General features: G+C 34.8%; 1 protein-coding gene across 1 annotated transcript; it reads left to right on the top strand.

Moving 5' to 3' along the window:
- The first annotated feature begins 441 nt into the window (after window positions 1-441).
- On the top strand, window positions 442-18107 carry LOC132553552 (short transient receptor potential channel 7-like). The gene is made up of 12 exons (XM_060217808.1): window positions 442-1191; window positions 3160-3378; window positions 5584-5751; window positions 6622-6805; window positions 7824-8117; window positions 8849-9110; window positions 9997-10228; window positions 12395-12607; window positions 13125-13175; window positions 15979-16048; window positions 16889-17064; window positions 17889-18107. The coding sequence occupies exons 1-12, from the start codon at window positions 442-444 to the stop codon at window positions 18105-18107; spliced, it is 2838 nt and encodes a 945-aa protein (XP_060073791.1).
- Window positions 18108-20071: the final 1964 nt, after the last annotated feature.

Raw genomic sequence — 20071 nt, 5'->3', positions numbered from 1 at the left:
ACTTCATCTATATAAAACACTATCTACAAGGTTTCCCTAGAAATCGACACAAAATTATCCCTCCAATTTGTAAAATGTCAGAAGTACGGAAACAAATTAATGTGGACTTCAGACCATGCAACGGTGAATGGTAGAATTATGATTTACATCAATTATCATTAACATTAAACATACAAAACCGGATTACAAGCGTATGTAACAGATGTGTCGTTTCCCCGCTACATATATCTTATAGGATACTGATATAACTCCATCAATTTTTTTGTTATAGAGCAGTATTGATGTTGTGGCCTAGATGAATTGTGATTGTGGGCACATCTATACATATATATATTTACAACACAGAGTGTATATCGACTTTCAGGGTGCAGGTGGAAGGTTGCTAGTGTAGTCACAGCGTCGTATTTTCTATAGTACACAATTTAAGTAAATCACAAGAACATGAGTTATAAGAAGAAGCGTCGTTTGAATGTCCTGGCTGAAAGATTACGTCCCGGCCTTAGTGAATCCGAACGCAAGTTTTTGGACGCAGCTGAACTTGGTGATGAATCAGTGGTTAGGAAAGTGCTGGAAAATGACGTCGTATCTCCGGATTGTGAGGACACGCTCGGTCGTACTGGACTTGATCTGGCCATTTTATCTGGAAAAGAATCTCTGGTTCTTTACTTATTTGGTAAGGTATCTGGACCAAAAGTTCACCAAGGTCTCCTTTGTGCAGTTGATAATAACAGAACAGAACTCTGTGAAATTCTTCTACGTCATCAGATATATCGACGTCGTAGTGTTGAAACTGACGTGTACTTGTATATGGATGACACAGAAGACGCGCAAAATAATCAACCACCGGAAATAGTGGAGAAAGACATTGAAAACCAAGGAGCAACAAAGGTAGACAAAATGTTGAAAGAGGCTCTGATGAGGGCGGCCATAAAAAACAATTTCCAGATAGTACAAATGATCATGTTGAGAGCTGTATCGCTTGAAATACCACATGATTATTTTTGTTCCTGTCGCCAATGTATCGACGACAGAGAGGGGGATTATATGGTGTTTTGTAACAATCGCCTTGACACCTTTAGAGCCCTGGCTAGCCCTGCCTACATCTCCCTGACAGAGGAGGACCCCATCATCGCGTGTTTCCACCTCAGCAAGGGCTTCAAACGGTTGCAGATGATAGAGACAGAAAATCAGGTAGGATGATAAGTCATTTGTTATTAGATTAATATAAATATGTTTTGATGCAAAATAAATTACACGCAAAAAAGTCAATCCCTTGAAGCATGCTCTCGTAAATACGTATATCCAAATACTACATTTGTTTTAAAATGTTAATGGGATGTCTATAAGACTTTTTTTATTAATGATATTTCAACGATGCCTTTGCCATATGATAAAATATTCCAGTGTATTATTTTCTCTAAATCTCCTATGTAACGTTATTGCATTTTATTAATAAGATTTAACGGTGCTATTAACGCATGGTGAAAAACACTGCGACATTCGAGAGCACTTTTCTTTGCAGTTTCAACATCAACAAATAAAATACTGATATGTTAAAATAATCTTAATTCAATCACAAATTCGATGAAACTAGGGTAAAATATGATCCCAAGAGAGATTTACAAGTAGACTCCTGGAAAAGTACCTGAATAAAACCAGGCGTTCAGGAAGAGTGAACGTCATCTGCTTCATCATGCTTAATCTTGGTCAATACGAGTAAGAAAATGAGCACAATGTAAACAACAGCGGAACCAGCAGGCGTTAAGGTGCTTACAGATGTTATCATACTATACAATAATAGATATACGCACGCTTGTAGTGTTTGATAAATGTCAATCGTGTAGTTCTGTCTGAAAACGTTATTCTATTCGATATTGGCTCCTTTTAAGTCCCCATAAATTGATACATGAAGAAATAAATAACACATCTTACAGTTCTATGTTCTTGTCAAAAGCATAAACAATGTTTCTTTGTCTTATCGGGAAAGAAACCGTTATAATTGTTGATGACATCGATGTTGCTACCTATTTCTCTATCTTCCCAATGATACTTGGTAAAAGGTACACTTTTATATCTATTTCTCTACACTGACATGGTAAGCTGTACTCCCATCACGTTTCCGGTTGTGTCATGATTTATAATGGTGTGGACAATGACCTTAGTCCGATATAAGTTTTAGTGTGAAATTAACATATAATGACGTCTAATTTGTATCAGTCAGCTGTTTCTCTTATATCCAATTAATCTGGGGAGGAGGCCGATAGAGATTAGGGATAATTTTATGTTAATATCAACACAAATGAACGTTTCATGCAATAAGACCTTAGAGACACTTCCTCCTCTAATGCTTAATATGATGTCGCATTTTTTAGCAATATAGAGAAAGAGGAACCAATTTGGTATAAATAGAGGGTCTGCCCCCTCCTACTATTCGTGGTTTTAGGACCGTAACAAAATAGAGGGTGATGTAAAGTGTAGCAAATTATTTTATCTAACCATAGGAAAGACAAAATTTTGTCCTAATTAAATCAGATGCATTCTTGGGAAAAGGGAACCAATTTTTATAGATAAAGGGTCTCCCAGCGGCATGAGAAGAGGAGCCATATGAGGATACATAGAGTGCAACAAACTCCTTAAAGTAATTCTTCCATAGGAAAGACAAGAGTTTGCAAATTGTGGTCTGAAGCATCCCTGGATAAAGAAACTTATTTCTGTTTTTTGATGGGTCTGACCAAATGGGATCGGAGAGATGTTGGGAGCTCAAGAAGAAAAAGAGATGAATAACATTTAAATCTTTCCTCTGTTGGGATAAAATAATTTTGATTTTATTTGGTGAGAAGCATCCTTAGGGAAAGAATTTATTCGATATGGTGAAGTTAGACGATTTATAAAATTGCTCAGAACAGATGTATAGATTTAGAGTTTCTTAATTTAGATACATGACTGAATCTAGAAAAATACACATACATTGTCCAGCATCCCAAAATAAAATAAGAATTTGAAAACTTTTAGTCGATCTAAATAATAAACAATGAAATTATAAATTAAATAAATATATGAGACATAAATGATTTTGAGGATTTCTGGACATATGCAAATACCGTTGCTTTCCATATGAATTATTTTGATTGTTCCTTTTAAATGATTGCTTTTGAACAGAAAACATACCAAGAGTTAGACGAACAATGCCAGGCGTTTACTCTCGGCCTAATGGACAACTGCCGATCATCGGATGATGTCAAATGTATTTTGTCCGGCGCCAGCACCAGAACAACTTTTTCTGATGATGAGGACAGTTCTAAGGATCAAACATTTCAGCTCAACAAAGGCGATAGCTTCCCCCTTCTCTCCCTAGCTATGCGTATGGAACAAAAACGGGTAACGCACATTCAATAGTCATGCTCTGATAAATACATTTGGGCCCCCGTTAAGTAATTTCATATACGAAGTTGGTTGTTCAAAACATATTTTCAAGCATGGAGAATTATGAGTATTAACATCGGATTAAATGTCATGCCATTTACATTTGTTGCAGCTTGATATTGACGGAAGTTAGTCTGAGTTCTAATACGTATTTCTGATTCATATGAATGGTTATATAATAAATCAACAGATGGTGTCATTGTGCTCACACGAATAACATCAATCTTAAATCCGCGGGAAAAAAGTAAAAAAAGTAAATTTGTATTGTTTATTTTTATAATTCTCATATGCAAAAGATCAATTGTGGCAAAGAATATATTAATATATAATGTTCTTTTTAGAGATTATACCAATCTGCTTCACCTTTAACGTCATCAGCTTGGATCTGTGTTTGTTTGTGGTTTTATTACCGTATTATTTGATTCGTGAATTCTAGTTGGCTTTGGAAGAGTAGTAGAAGAGAATGGTTACGTGAATAAATAATTTTGTTCTATGATAGATATAATATATACATACCGAACAATAATACGTTACCATGGTTTACATAAAGTACAAGAAACTACCAATATGTCAACATAATCAAACTAGGACAAAATAAAAACAAAAGAAAGATTAGCAAGGAGAAAAAGTACAGGGAGAACAAGCTTACAGATAGTGTTGCATGTAACACTAGTCCTCTGTCGTTAATTAGATATTCTAAGCAACATAGGCCTTGATAGCAATGAACAGGTGTCCCATTTTAAAGATTTGAAAGTCTTCCTTCGAAAAAACCAATGTCTTGAAAGGAAGGACGCAAAATTAGAAAATAACGCAGAAAAAAAATTTTATATGCACTCACGTTAAATAATGTTTGACGCTTTAATCAAGTTTGTCATAATTTATTCAATTAAGTAATTGTCTGGAAAACAAACTAAAGCACTGACATATCAGTAAGGACTCGGCTTTATATCTGACCTTTTAGGGTAAATTTAACTATTCTAGTTACATTGTTAGTATATAAATGAACAAAATGTAAAATTTGACATTGACCCTTTAACACAGTGAGCGGAAACATTGGTCGTGTGACTACTGGTGTTATTCTGTAAAACTTTGCTTATCGCATTTCTGATGTTGGGCCCTAAAAATGGCGATAAAGGTCTATTGTAATAAGTGACCTTCACAACCTTCATAGTTGACCTCTTGACCCCAACTCAATCCCACACCATATATTTTCTAATAATATAAGATGGCGTCAAGTTTTAATGCAATCAGTCAACCCTATCACAAGTTATCATCTGGAAGCCAAAATAAGATGAGAAATGTCTATTTTTGGTAACAGCGACCTTTGTAGTTGACCTTATGATATCAAATACAATCCCACTTTCTATTACTTCATAAGCTAACATTTTCTAAAATTTCAAGCAAATCCGTCAAGCCTTTCTCAAGTTTTTTTTTGGAAATCAAAATTCGACGATAAACGTCTATTTTTAGCAATAGTGACCTTCGTAGTTGACTTTTTGTCTCCAAACATACTTCCACACTGTTTTACCTCACAAGCTTGCAGTATCTAAAGTTTCAACCAAATCCATCAATACTTTCTTTAATTATCACTTGGAAATCAAAATTTGAAAAGAATATCTATATAAACACGTTTACATGTTGTAATAAACAAGATAATTTATGAAAATTCATAAAATCGGTGTTATATACTTTAAAGTTTGGAACTATATTTCCACGCTGAGCAATTATTTTCGCGAATGTCATCAGGCAAAACTCGCCTTGAGGTAAACGTTAGATAAACATAGATTGTACAACAAAACTGTTGAAGTTTCAATAGTCTGATTCTCGACTAAAGTAGCAGGATAAAAAGAATACATGGTCAGTATCTTAAAATTTAATCCGCATTTTGGCTCGGGACAGAAAGACAAAATACGGCTTATATTTCAAGTCTATGTATTCTCTCTGTATGTCATTGCAACTGAAGTGACTATTTACTGTAAAGGTACAGTCAAATTTAAGTGCGTTATCGTCTCTCTCTAATTCGAGAATTTATAAATTCACGCATGGACAATAATTGTTCTACAATTATCTTTGCAAATTTAAGAAGTTATTAATGTTTGTTTTGCCTTAAACAACGATGAAACGTCTCGGCTAATACCATATATTTTGCGTTTCATATAGTTTGTAGGACATGTCAAGTGTCAGGCCCAAGTCTCTGAACTGTGGTTTAGTGGGTTACAGATGCTGCGCTACCTCAACAGGTTTGAATACCTGATGCTAGCAATACCTCTCGGAATTCTTCTTCTCCCCATCTTCTCTCTTGTCTACGTCGTGGCGCCATGGAGCAAGGTACAGTAGCCATATTGTGTTTTAAAGGTTTTTGCGTAATTTATGAAACTGATTTGTCATTGAATTTTCATTTTTGAGTTAACTACCTTTTTCTCGAATACAGTTCATCGCGGATGATTGTACAAAAGACACGCAATTGGCTAGTATCTTTAATCACAACCTAAGTGGCGATTGAGAAAAAATGGCCGAAAATAATGTTTAAAAAAACGGATGTGGCGATGTATTTGCCCCATTAATAAAAAATATCGCAATTTTCAGATTTCTGATCACTTTCGATAGACGTCAAGAATATAATTCTGAACTGTGCCACTATTCAAATGGTATTAATAGCGAAAATAAGAAAAGGTCTAAAATACTAGCCTTTATCAGTATATACCAAGATTAAAGATGAAGAGTCATGATAGATGCTATGCATGCCTAGTTATAAGTGATCGTCACTGTGTCCTAGTATTATGGCTTTTGCTATGGAATGACACTTTAGGATTTAATCTCCAGTCTCCATAAGCTTCACTTTAGCACAAACAGTTTATATCGGTAATGTATGGTAGACATTGCTCATTCAAAACTAATAACGAAAATAACGTCATGTCAACACATTCGATAAAACTTGGGAAAGAATAAAAGGATTACACGAGGACTACTGAAAAAGTACAAGGAGAATAAGACCAGGTGTTCGGAAAAGGTAGGTGTCTTCCGCTTCATCGAGGACATACACCATATAATTCTCGGTCAATCCAAGTAAGTAATTTTACTTTCTCGAATGGAAACAAAATGCTATAATGATAGGTGTTAAGCGGGAAAGATATTGTGTTTTAATCAGGATACGAATCCTATACTTGTGTATGATATCCGTTCTACGTTTATTTACAGGTAACAGTACTATTGGACACACCTTTAATGAGATTTCTGAGTTACACCTGCTCCTACCTGTCATTTTTGATCGTGATTTGTCTGTGTAAACTCAAGTTCAATACGATATGGCTCAGCATTGCTTGTGACGACACCAGCTTATTTGCCTACATTCTCATCGGGCTAGTGTTTCTATGGATAATAGGTAAATGTTTTGTGGAAGTTTCTGATATAAAGAACAAATGATTAATAATACTCGATCGTAATCCATGTACACGTTACGTTTCCGTACAGTCGAATCTCTTTATCTCGGCAGGATCACGGGAAAACCTCGAGATAACCGAGTGTTCGATTTATATGAGTTTGAATATTTTGTGTAAAGTTAGGCAGAGGCCCGACAAAATGTTCCGATTGAAAAGGTGCCTTCGTTATAAGAGTTCGAGGTACCGAGGCTCGACTGTTATTGTAAAATTTTTAATTTTTACATCAAATGAAACAACAGGTGATATTATATCAAAGACTGTAAATGATATTGCAGATGAAAACGCAAGACATATATTCTGCATGCATTCTATTTCGATGCACATGAAAATAATTATAATTCTGTACGTGATTATTGTGGTGATGACTATATCATATTTGTTTTTATTTCCATATGATCTGATATGTAGGGTGTTAAAATATTTACCTATCTAGATAATATTTACCTGTAACAAGGTTTGATATGAGTGGAAATAAAACAGATTTACCTCATTAAAGATGAAATTGCATAGGTATTAAGGTTTGATAGCGGGTTTTAAAACAGATTTACCAAACTAGATGACATTCCATTCGCTTTAAGGTTTGATATGGGGGAGATGTTAAGCTAACTAACGCAACTTTAGATGGTAGATAATTTGTATAAGGTTTGATACGAGGGAGGTGTTAAGCTAACTAACGCAACTTTAGATGGTAGATAATTTGTATAAGGTTTGATACGAGGGAGGTGTTAAGCTAACTAATGCAACTTTAGATGGTAGATAATTTGTATAAGGTTTGATATGGGGGAGGTGTTAAGCTAACTAACGCAACTTTAGATGGTAGATAAATTGTATAAGGCTGGATATGGGGGAGGTGTTAAGCTAACTAACGCAACTTTAGATGGTAGATAAATTGTATAAGGCTGAATATGGGGGAGGTGTAAATCAAAGTGACTTAATTGAGAGTATTTTTATTTGATCAAGGCTTAATATGGGAAGAGGTAAAACAGATTTATCGTGCCGGTGCCGAGGACTATCTTCTGTCAATTTGGAACCTGGTCGACTCCTTCATGCTGACGTTCCTGTTAGCGTCCTTCACATTGGATGTAGTACTTCCTATCAGGATACGGCAGATGATTCACCACTTCCAGCCAACTATGAACGCTTCCGGTAATCTCCTCAGTATGACGATGTTACCGCTCTGTTACTCTAATGACGTCTACAATATGTCCACGTCATACCAAGACTGTCAAGCTCCAGCCACACTAGCAATGATGGGTACGTTTATCAAGGAACATTTGATGGTGTAGACATAGTTTAACCTTGCCGTTGTTTTTCTTGTGTATTGTCAGTTCATGAATGACGTAGGGATGTTACAAATCAAGTTAACAAATTGTGATTGTCTTTCTTGTTAACATGATAAACATGTAAATGATAAATATAAACAGTGAACTCCTTTTAGTTGACATTCCTAATCATTATGAGTTTTATCTTGATTAAGAAAAATTAAAGATAATGGACTAAATTCATTTATTCTTAATCTTTGCTCACGAAAGAAGACAGAAAACTAAATAATGAGAGAAATCACACAAAACAAAAACAAACTTTAAAAACCCAGATCGATGGGTATACATATCTGTACTGTTATTGTTTTTAAGTTTCTTTTTTAAAGATATGATTTTTTTGCCAGATCACTATACAGTCTATGTATATACAAGAACAAAAGCATATACGGCAGGGACATTATTTATATCATACTTCAGGCTAGAATATCTATCCAGAGTTACCATTCTTTTCATAAAGTCAATCAAATAAAGCATTCAGGATCTACAACTCTAGAAAGATATTCTTCATCCTAAAAACAGAAAAACAACTTTAGTTCATCAGGAAACAAAACATTTCTGTGTTGTCTGTGAAATAAGTCACGGGAACTGGTAGCTATACATACAGATGTACCATAGATCGTAGTATTTTTTTTTTTTTTTTACATCGTTGATCTACATTTTCAGCCGAGTGGTCTCCAGCTTGGGTACCCGATCCAGAATTTCTGTCCGATGTCCTTTTTTCTGCTGGAATCATCTTGAGTGTGAGTCGTATATCTTTCATCATGCCAGCCAATGAGACGTTTGGAACTATGTTAGTGTCTTTTCAGAGGACGTTCTTTGACCTCGTCAAATTGTTTGCAATGTTTGTCCTGATCTTACTTGCATTCACGTGCGGGATCGCTGGTCTATACGCCGCCCATGCGTGTCAGACAGATAGTTTTAAGGGGTAAGTGATTGTATTTTATCGATTTGTTTTATTCAAAACAAAAATGGAAGAAAACAAGAAAATATCGAAATGTTTGCAAAACCTTAATTCAGACACAAAATAAAGACCATTGAAATTTTACAAAGAAAATAAGACCAAATGTTCCGAAAGGTTTAACTTCATCTGCTTCATCGATGAAACCTAGCACATAAAGCTTGGTCTATGCGAGTCAGCAATGAGACAAGAACCAGACTTGTCACATTGATGGTAGAAGATTCCTGCACTGAGCCATTTTTTCGGATCAGGGAATAAGAAAAGAACCTTGGGTTAACTATTTGATGAAACTGTTAGACAGCTATCAGGGATACCCATTGCGGATCTAAACATTGTCACCTGTACCATCCATTTTCCTGATTAACAAATACGTCCTTTGTGTCATATCGTATCTTAAAATCCTACTTATTATAACAGAATTTAGTTCCATGGTAATACATCTTACTATTTTGCCAATTAGGCGTTGATACCTAGGTTCTTGTGAATGTTGGTTTTTGCTCAAACATGACCACTTTGATAAGAAGACTATATCTGTTCTATTCTGTGCTAATGTTAGGCGGTAATTGAACTCTTTTGGCATCCTTATATTAAGCGTGTTGTCTAAAAACGTCAGAGTGTGTGTTTTGATAAATACATTTTTTGTTCCTTTATTTTCTCTAGTCTTCGTCTATGAATTCAACATTTGTGATATTATTCGATTCTTTCCTATATAATATGCTAACGTATAACCTGTTTTACATGTTAAATAAATCGATGAGAGACTAAGGCAGGGGTTTGTGTTCAGGAGGGAGTTTTTTCATTTTGTAATGTATAAGGTATCTTACTTACGAATCTCGTGGTTTCGGTTTAACAGATTTGGCGGGACATTGTTCCTTCTCGTGTGGTCATTGCTCGGATTTGGTCCAGGAGAGGCACCAGATCTACGCCATGATGCACCCATGACATCGTTAACGAACAACCCCTCTCGCGGCACGATGGTTGTCGCACTTGGGTACATCCTGTACGGAATCTATGTCTTCGCGGCGCTTGTTGTCCTCATGAACCTTCTCATTGCCGTGATGTCGAACACATTCCAGGAAATTCAGGTGAGTGATCAAAGGCCAAGCACAAAACAGTTGTACGAAAGACACACAAGCGAACAGCAGTTGTAGGATTACATATAGTTCTGCCAAATAATGGGGAAAATGCTTCGTACTGCTGTCTCGTCCTTCTAGTACCCATCAGTGATACGGAGGACCGAAATTTAAAAACCTAGGAGGCGACCGAGGAAAATCCAGTGATCGAAAATAAAGATCAAAATCTTGATGAGAAGGTGCACTTACCCCGTATTTCAATAAATTTCTTTTTAGACAGGACAAATGTAGTTGATTAGCATTAACGTTATGATTAAATTGCACAAAGCTTAATTGGATTTTTTAAATTATTATTCATTCAAAGATGATATTGATAATTATGTGCAAAGGCAATACAAGCCTGAAGTATTATATATATTATATATACATATATAGTGAAAATGTGATAAATTCTCATACATATATACAAAATCTTGATATTCAGCTCTATGTGTTTTTTTTGTTTGTTTTTTGTTTTTATTTTTTTGTTTATAAACCTTCAAAATAATGTTCGCTTGTAACGATCAATTCCTGTGGTACTGTGGCTCACTATAAAATATCTTGGAAAAAACCCAGAAATATTTATGAAATAAAAACTTATATGCCTAGAAGTTAAGATGAATAATTTCGGAGTATTACATTATATATAGTATCCGTGCTATGATATATACTGTTTGTGTATCGTGTGATCTGGGGCGATTACATCACGGCTTATTTAATTACACATATCACTATTATTACACGTGTTTGATCTCCATTGATCAGTTAGATTGTCCTCTTTAAATCTACTTATGTCGTTATACACTACATTAAATGCCACTATTATAAGGATCGGTAAGGTCAGAACGTGCAATGTCCATTTCCAATACGACATACTTGTGATACATGTACTTTGCTCATAAGTTTCCCAATGTTATACATAAGTTGATCAGAAAACTGACGGTTTGTAGCATTTAGAAATGAAAACGACTCATCTACGAAACATTAGTTGCAATTTTATCAGAACAATGAAGAAACTAAGCACGACAGAATATCTAATTTGGCACTAGGCATGATATTTAAGAATTGACAGATTTTCAACTCATAGTTGGCTTTGATACAACATTTAAATCTACCTTATTGGTCAGTAAAATGTATACTTATGTATTTATAATCACTTTCCAAAGTGAACTTATGTTCAGTGCATTGTCGCTGGATTACCGACAATTACGTATCACTTTAAAGTTGTTAAGTGACCTGTGTTCTTTTACATGGCAACTGCATTCACAGGGTCTTTGCTTGCCAAGACATCCGAAGCCTTTCAATCCCCTACCTTTTCAATCGGAGCTGTCAAGGACACCCAATGTGTAATGTTAACGACGGGCCTGCAGTAGAGATCATAGTTTTCTCACGTAATTGACAAAGAACAACAGAAGATTCAAATCATATTTATGTGCATGATGACAACAATTCAATCTAAAATATCTTTCAATCACTTTTCCTCAGTTGCCTCCTAGGGATTAAAATTTAGGCCCTTACCATCACTGACGAGCCGAAGTAGAATGAAACAGTTGTATGGTGTTTAATTAATCATTAAACACTGTTTCTAATTTTAGCTTGTATCATAAGATGTTTTCATTTGTACTTTTTTGTACAATCTTTAACGTCACCAACATGACATACTTTTGACTGCAACATGGCTTTGTCTGATCGTTCTGTTTACCCAAATAATTTACAATCTATAGCCACAACAGCTACACGAGATGAGACATATGCCGGTGTTTCGTATCTGAAATCACTTTAAGTGCTCCGACATCAATATTGAAATGAATGGCAGAACAAAGCCATATTTTCAGGGCCCCAGGTTACTAGTTTAACTGAAAAGAAATAACTGCATAACACTGCAACACCTGTTTGTTAAATGACCGCAGCATTCTGTCTTAAATCGATGATGTAGATATAATTATACATACTGGTAGATTTATTAGGCCAGCGGGAGTTATCGACCTTACCACTGTATTTAAGCTACGAGTTCGGTAACAAGTTACTTACAAAAGTACAATTTTATTTGATTCTGAATGACGCGTATAATTCGAAATATGTATCAAATATAATAACACTATTACATATTCAATTTTAATGTACATTTCATATTTTAAGGACGAAAGAGACACGGAATGGAAGTTTGTGAGAACAGAATTATGGTTAACGTTTATAGAACCCGGATGTTGCGTAGCACCACCATTCAACGTCATACCAACCCCACGTGATCTCTGTGCATTGATCAAGACCATGAGGAAATTCTTCCGCCGACTTTTCCGGAAGTGCCATAAACCTAAACACAGGTGTACAAAACGAGAACGCTCGTTAAAGGTAATGTAAACACAGGAGATCTGTCATTTAAAGTAATCGCCCTGGAATCATTAAAATAAAGTAAAGAAATATCTCCTTGTGTGCTGTAGTTATATACGGAGCTCGTATTTCTGTATACATGTATGTACATTTAAACCATGAATACTTGAAAAGCAGACGCATCTTATTTTCATTAGTAGTGAGCACTTTTACAGCTTGAACACGGGATTATTTGAAAATAAAGATAATTTTGGATGTAGTTAGAATGATTCATGATGGTTAAATTGAAATTGCTTGTTCGTTGTTATTGATTCTACTGAATTTACTTTACACAAGTGTCTTAACGTGAGAGACTTTCCTTGGTTCTTTTTAAATGTTAAAGAGACTTATTAATATGATGATAAAATATTTATGATGACTTTACTTTTCAAAATGTACTTTTCAATGTCAGTGACAACTCTGAAAATAACGTTCATCAGTTATGTTCATGTGCCATTGAATGATATACCAATATAATATTGAACATGTTTCCTCGCAGAAACTTCAAGAAAAGATAGAGTTAGAAGAAAAACAGTATACTGCTCGTCAGGTAATGTAAAATCAAATGTACTCCCACAATTAAATTAACTAGCAAATCTTTGCTCCCACAAACTACAGTAATTAGAAGATATTTGCTTTGTTGTTTATATTTTTGCTTTCAATTAGCATAATTTTACAATTATTTATTCGTTCTTGTTGCTACAAACTACACTAATCATCAGATATTTGTTTGTTGTATATGTTCCCACAAACTACACTTACAGATCTTTGCTATAACGTATATAATCTGCTGTCACAAACTACAATACTCAACAGAGAGTTATTTGTCATACATGTGATTGCTCCCACGAACTACAGTAATTAGTACAAATTTGCTATAATGTATATAATCTGCTATCACAAACTACAGTAACTATCAGTTATTTGCTCTACTTTATATAACCTTCTATTTCAAACTATATATTTTTTTGCAGATATTTGCTTTGTTGTATTACTTCTTGCTACCGAAAAGTACAGTAATTAGTAAATGTCTGCTATGTCGTATGTATTCATGTTGTGTGACTGACTTGTTCGATTTTTATTAGAAACCAACCTTCCATTAGCTTCCAACCTCGAATTACATTTACTGGTTTTGTTTTTTATTGGATACAAAATGACAGCGGGAGATAAATGACAACCTTTAATCTTGTTTTGAAAAAAAAACAATCTTTGAAAATCATTTCGATACATTTAAGCCTAGTGTTTGTTTGTGGCTTGCCATACCTACCAGGCGCTTACTGTTGGTTGTTCACCTCTGTACGGTGCACAATTCACACCTAGAGAACAAATCAATGCAGTACTGTAATACAAATTGTAGGGCGTTCGGTGCAATGCATCAGTGTTATCTGTAGCATTCCTTTGTTTATGCGGTGTCGACACTCTTATCTCCCCCGCTAGCTCTGCACCAACATAATGGTTTGCGACAAGCGTCACCAGCAATTTATGATTAACAGTCAAGACCCTTCAAATCTATTAACGATTAACATAATGCTACAGGAATCTTTGCTGTATTCTGATTTTGCTTCAGTATACCCTTGGTCATATGACCATCGTTAATACGACAACATGTTGGACGCCACTATATATAACATTTTATCCATCTATTAAGAACATATTGTTCTACCTCAGTCTTGTTTAAGAGCTTCAGCTTGTTTCCATGTTTTGGTTGTGAAGCTATTGCGTTGTATAAAATAAAGACGAGACCAGCTGTAATTGGTAACGACAACACACGCTGTCACTAATCTTAACGAGTACTTTGTCATTTTCGGGAGAGATTGGAAAAATAATATCCTTATTTTTGGAACGTTGCTTCTAATATGTAGACCTGTTTGCGTCAGCAATGTTCAGACAGTTCTCCACTTATCATCCAGTGTTTTTGCTTCTAAAGATGAAGATGAGAAATAGCTTCATTATTCCATTTGAAAAAAAAATCTTTTAAGTACAGAATTTCAAATCTAAATATTTTGTCATTGTATGCAATTAAAAAAGTGAATATAATGTATATTATGCAAACTACATTCCTGTCACGATAGCATGTCCTGGGTGATTTCAGCAACTCATAAAGCTACTGACTTCATTGTGTGAATGGAATTCAAACGATGCCTGTATCAATATGTTCTTATTTTTTAGGTAGCATACCAAATAGCCAAAGGAAACCATCAGCGCATTTTATATCTATTATAGAACAAATAAAGTAGAAATGTTGGAGTCTAGCAAATGTACAAATCTTATCAGTACATCTACATTTCCTTTCCGAAGCAACTTGTCTATATTCGCGATTTATTGTTTGCTTTAAAATAATCTGCGAAGGAGTATGGGATTAGGCTAAAAAGGTATAGATCGATTTTTCACTATCTCGTACTATCTAGGCCATAAACAACAAATAGATTTAATAGTGCTCCTGGTATCAATATCGCGGCCATATTCAGGACTTTCTCTGTGGATAGCGTGACGTCATGAATCGAATATTTGTTTTTTGGCACATACAGTGTAAATGAATTGGTGAAATTTACGGACTTTGGTATTGCTGATCAAAATAAGAACAGTGAACGTACAGCTACCGGCAATTGTAAAATATTCGAAACATATCACTTGAAAGTCGTTGACAGTGTCCTGTCGGTATACAGTGTATAGTATACTTTAGATTATTACATTTTCGTGAGTCTTAATTTTCGTGATTTTTCATAATATTACATCCGCAGTAGGTGATAGTTAATAATAATAATGATAGATAATAATAGTGATAGCTCAATAAATACTGATGTAAGCAGTTCATGGACACAGATATTTAGACTCGCGTCATCAACGAAAATGAATCCCCCACGAAAAATACTGATTTACCGTAATTTATTTTATGTTCTAGGCGAAGCAAACAAAAATACAGAATACTGAATAAATGACGTACATATAGGAATGGAAAATACTCAATGTTTTATTGCAAATGATCCAAACTTTATCAGAATAAAATACAGTTGTATTACCTCACTATGGGAGGAAATATCACACTTGGTTCTCACAAGTCTAATCAGCAGATTGAAACTGTAATTGATCGACAAATCATTTAATTGAGAAATCATCATTCTGTCTGCATTGTATTTCTGTGTATCATTGTTGCTCGGTTAGATTATCTTTTAGCAGTAAATTAAACGCTGCCCCCACCAATCCAATTATCTGTGATATCAATTGTGCATAGAATACAAACCTTGCTTAATTTTTATTTCGTGATTTCATTGCATTAACGAGAGTACCGACAGGACGAAACCTTTTGAAAATATCAACCCTTATATTGATATTTTACCCTATATCCCCGACAGAATGTGATGTGTAGTCTGGTGCGAAGGTACATCCTAGAGTCAGAGAGGGAGAAAATCGAGGAAGGTGAAGGTAAAGTTACATATAGCACAAAGTATATACTATAAAAGAAAATATGAATATGTCAACACAAGAATACGATCGATGATGGAGTAGAATAAGGCCCGGTTACTCATAAGAGGTAACGTCTTCTCCATATCCAACATCCGGCATGTTAGCGAATCTTAGTAAGTAATGTGGTGTTCTCGTATGAGAACAAGATTTACGACAGAAAGACATCAATTAGGGAAGGGAAAAAGATAATAACATGTCAAGATGATCATAATAAAAACTCAAATTCAATAAAACTATGACAAAATATAAACAAGAGAAAGATTTACAAGAAGACTCCTGCAAAGGTACAAGGAGAATAAGACCAGGTGTCCCGAAAGAGTAAGTATCTTAAGCTTCATCGATGACACCCATCACGTCAGTCTTGGTCAATTCAAGTATGTAATATCACGTTCTCAAATGAGAACATGGTATACAACAACGGAACTAACATGCACACTAACAAGCATCAAACACGTCCAGCTTCATAACGTACAAACTAATAAATCATTTCTCAATGCGATTACTATGACGACCATAACACGTCATCATAATTTTCATCTACCAAGCTTACTGTAAAAGCTTTAATTTGCATTGAAATTTTATTTTCGTTAATTTGTAAGAACACTTAGATAACAAAATCATATGTTTACGAAATGATAAAAATGTAAGAGTGTTTATGTTGTCTTAGTATTGCTTAATTCCGTGATTACTATTGATACAGGAAATTAGATATCACGGAATAGGTAACCACGAAACTTCAGCTCTTTTTATCTTGACTAAAATCTGCTCTATACTACACTACCATTCTGTTGTTTATAGACGCGGCAGAAGATAAATTAAGACGTCTGATTGAGAATGTCGCTAACAAGTTGGACGAGAGGATCGACTTGATCGAGAAGAACCTACAGACCGTCGAGGACAACGTAAATAATGTACAGAAAGGCGGCATGAACATACAGACTATGCAGAAATCTGAAATCGACCTCACTCAGACTGTAAGTCGTATGTCTTATAAGCGATTTCTATATGGGTTATTTATTGATTAGCACAAATGCATCACATGTAAATGTTTATGATTATTACTAATTAGAAAATATGTAAAAATACACACACTTTGTATCATTTTATTGTATCCATAGTGACAACCTAAATAGTGTAATTAAACATACATCTTTATGAACAAAGATGAGCCGCGACAGGACAGCTCATTGGGTCAGAGCGTTGGCTTATAAAACCTCATTTGAAGATGCAAGGTGCGTTGTTCAACGCTCTCTACCCGTAACCGTTTGTGCCTCTTAGGAAGATGAGAGACGGAGCAGTCTAAACTGTCATGGTTGTATCCCCGTGCAAGATTTTTACCCTCATTTATCTGTACGGCATGCGACGGGCCTCCCGTATTTTCGGGGAGTTAGTAACCATCTACTACGCTTTTTTCATGGGATGATAAAGTCTACAAACAAACACACTTTTTTTACATAGAATCATTGCATACCATCACGTTGTTTCCTGTCGCGGTGCGTCCATTCCAAATCTTGAGAACCTCTCCTTAAACTTCGTTCATATTTATCCCATAGAATTATATCATCAATTTCTACACCTGACCAAATTCTGGTTTGTATAGAAGCAATGATATCCATACCTTATATATATGTATTTATATATTTAATTCTGAATAATTTAATGATAAAAACAGGCATGCCATAATTCACTAGAGTCAGGTTTTAGTACAAGAGCGTTCATACATTTCCAAACCTCTAACTACGTAGTGTTAAGAAATATTTTATTTACAGCTATTATCATATATAATGTACCTTTACAGCTAATAAACACACATGAAGGCTACCAGACAATGGTAAAAGAGATCTGGGAGGACGGAAAAGCCTTCCGCGAAACCAAGATGGAAGCAATTCGCGCCATGAGGGATGAACGTCTAAAGCTTATTGAAGACATGAAGGCAGCGGAAGCCCAGGCCCTAGAGGACTCTATCATAGACGTCTATGATGAAGCTGACTTCATTCCGAGAACTACCATCAATTGATAACTGTATATTGACACGATGATAAGGAAACAAACCCTAAGGAGCTGCTCAGCGGCTGTGTTTGTAGTAATCGCTGTAAAACAGTATACCAAACACTGTGTTAAGTCCTGTGAATACAGTGGCTATTGATTGTCGACGTTCTAAGCATGCCGATAACGCCGATTCATGTGATTTCGAGTTCTGAGATTTTTCTAATATACATATGTATTTCTAACCACAAGAATTTGAAATATAGCGAAAGGTGCACTATTCATAAATAACATGACGAAATAAGTTTTGAACACAAAAAGGTTGCTTGTATCACAGAAGAAAGAGACAAAGGATTTCAGAAGAGTGTTGAATGGTGATAATGTTGGTGATAGAAATGTATGCTATAGTTAAAACAACGCACAGTATTACAGAAGTGAACAAATATCATGTATAATACACTATGTAAGATGTGAAACTTGTGAATCAAAATACGAAATATAGTGTTAAAAACCTTAGAGATTCTTGATTCGAGAAGCATGTTTATACATAATATTTTATCATCGGATTTATTTTTAAACTGAAAGTAATAATTATCGTGAATATTGATTAACGGCAAATTATCTGTATTACAATATTATACGAGCATATAATATGCTTGTTTCATCATCTACAACGTGTTAATTTTGAACATATTTCAATGTGAAACATCAATGATATAACATTTCAATTTATCACATAAGCTGCCTGTTATTCAGCAAATTCATCCTTGTAACATCTTTGCATGTATGTCACTAGTGTAATATATCATAGAACGTTTTTCATTGGCTGCGCCAGTCAGAAAACCATTGTGATGTCATAACAATTATTTACGTCATTAATTGGGAATGGCGATACAGTATTGGATACCAGACAATTGCTGTAGTTTGTAGAATGAGCTATGAAGATGTGTAAACCATTAGAACTTTGATAGAGGCGGCCATTTTTAGGCGATTACATTGATGTCATAGGTACGTTAGACAGTAACCTACATTATGACGTAACGCTATTGTCCAATATGTGCGTTTAGGAACGGGTTGAAAAGTTTTCCAAACATTTCTTCTTTACTTATTCGTTTTGATGTAGTAGGCTCTGACATTTTGTAAAAGGTGTATATCCAACCTGCCTATAGCATCAATGCAACAGCCTGAAAGTGACCGCAGGATTGGAAACGTTAATGATTGTGATTTGGAATTTTACTTTCAATGTTAATATTTAGATTTTATATTCATATGTAAGATACTCTTATTTGAATTATATATATATGTATATTGATCTAATGTACACATAACCGAGAAACTTGTTTGAGATGTCAGAAACGACAAATAATTGATTGTCGATTTCATTTGACAATATTACAGGATTGATAAAGCCTTCAAAAAGTGATAAAAATGTAATGCATCTTGCTGTGTTTTGACTTTGTTATTATGTGTATTCATCATCATCATCATGAGAATATTGGTATGCTGCTCTGTGTAATTCATTGTTGATCACTTGGTTACATTTCAACCATTGTAGATGTAGGACATTATAGTGTTAACTAATACAACCTCATACACTTGTTTCATTAAAATGATAATAAATTCGTCTGAAATTATACTTCGCTTGACACACTTAATGTGTCACGCTTGACAGCGCTGACAAAGCATTTCTGAAATGTGTTTCAGGAATTACAAAATCAACCATTATATACTATCACTTCAATTGAATCTGATTTAATACAATTTTATACATTGCAAAAACAATAGGAACATATGTATCTATGTATCATAGACGTCTAGTGATTTCCTGACAAACATATATTATACTTTTCATGAATTGTTTATATTGTTAATTCGTGATGTAAATGGTATTGAGTCGCTAGACGAGATCACAGAATAATTGCCAATAAAACCACATGTCGTAAACTAGTCTCATTTTTTTTATTTCTAAACGAGTCACATTATCGCGCTCCACTG

The sequence above is a fragment of the Ylistrum balloti genome, unplaced genomic scaffold, assembly GCF_031769215.1.
Source record: "Ylistrum balloti isolate Yb309-2 unplaced genomic scaffold, AGI_CSIRO_Ybal_v1 Utg370332, whole genome shotgun sequence".
Lineage (NCBI taxonomy): Eukaryota > Metazoa > Mollusca > Bivalvia > Pectinida > Pectinidae > Ylistrum > Ylistrum balloti.
The sequence above is the reverse complement of the archived record's forward strand: the minus strand, read 5'-3'. Positions and strand labels throughout refer to the sequence as shown.

Bases quoted from the DNA above. Each gene is read 5' to 3' on its own strand.
- LOC132553552 (XM_060217808.1), top strand. From the start codon at position 442: ATGAGTTATAAGAAGAAGCGTCGTTTGAATGTCCTGGCTGAAAGATTA. The intron at 3,379-5,583 runs GTAACGCACATT...CGTTTCATATAG, and splicing joins TGCGTATGGAACAAAAACGG to TTTGTAGGACATGTCAAGTG. The intron at 17,065-17,888 runs GTAAGTCGTATG...GTACCTTTACAG, and splicing joins AAATCGACCTCACTCAGACT to CTAATAAACACACATGAAGG.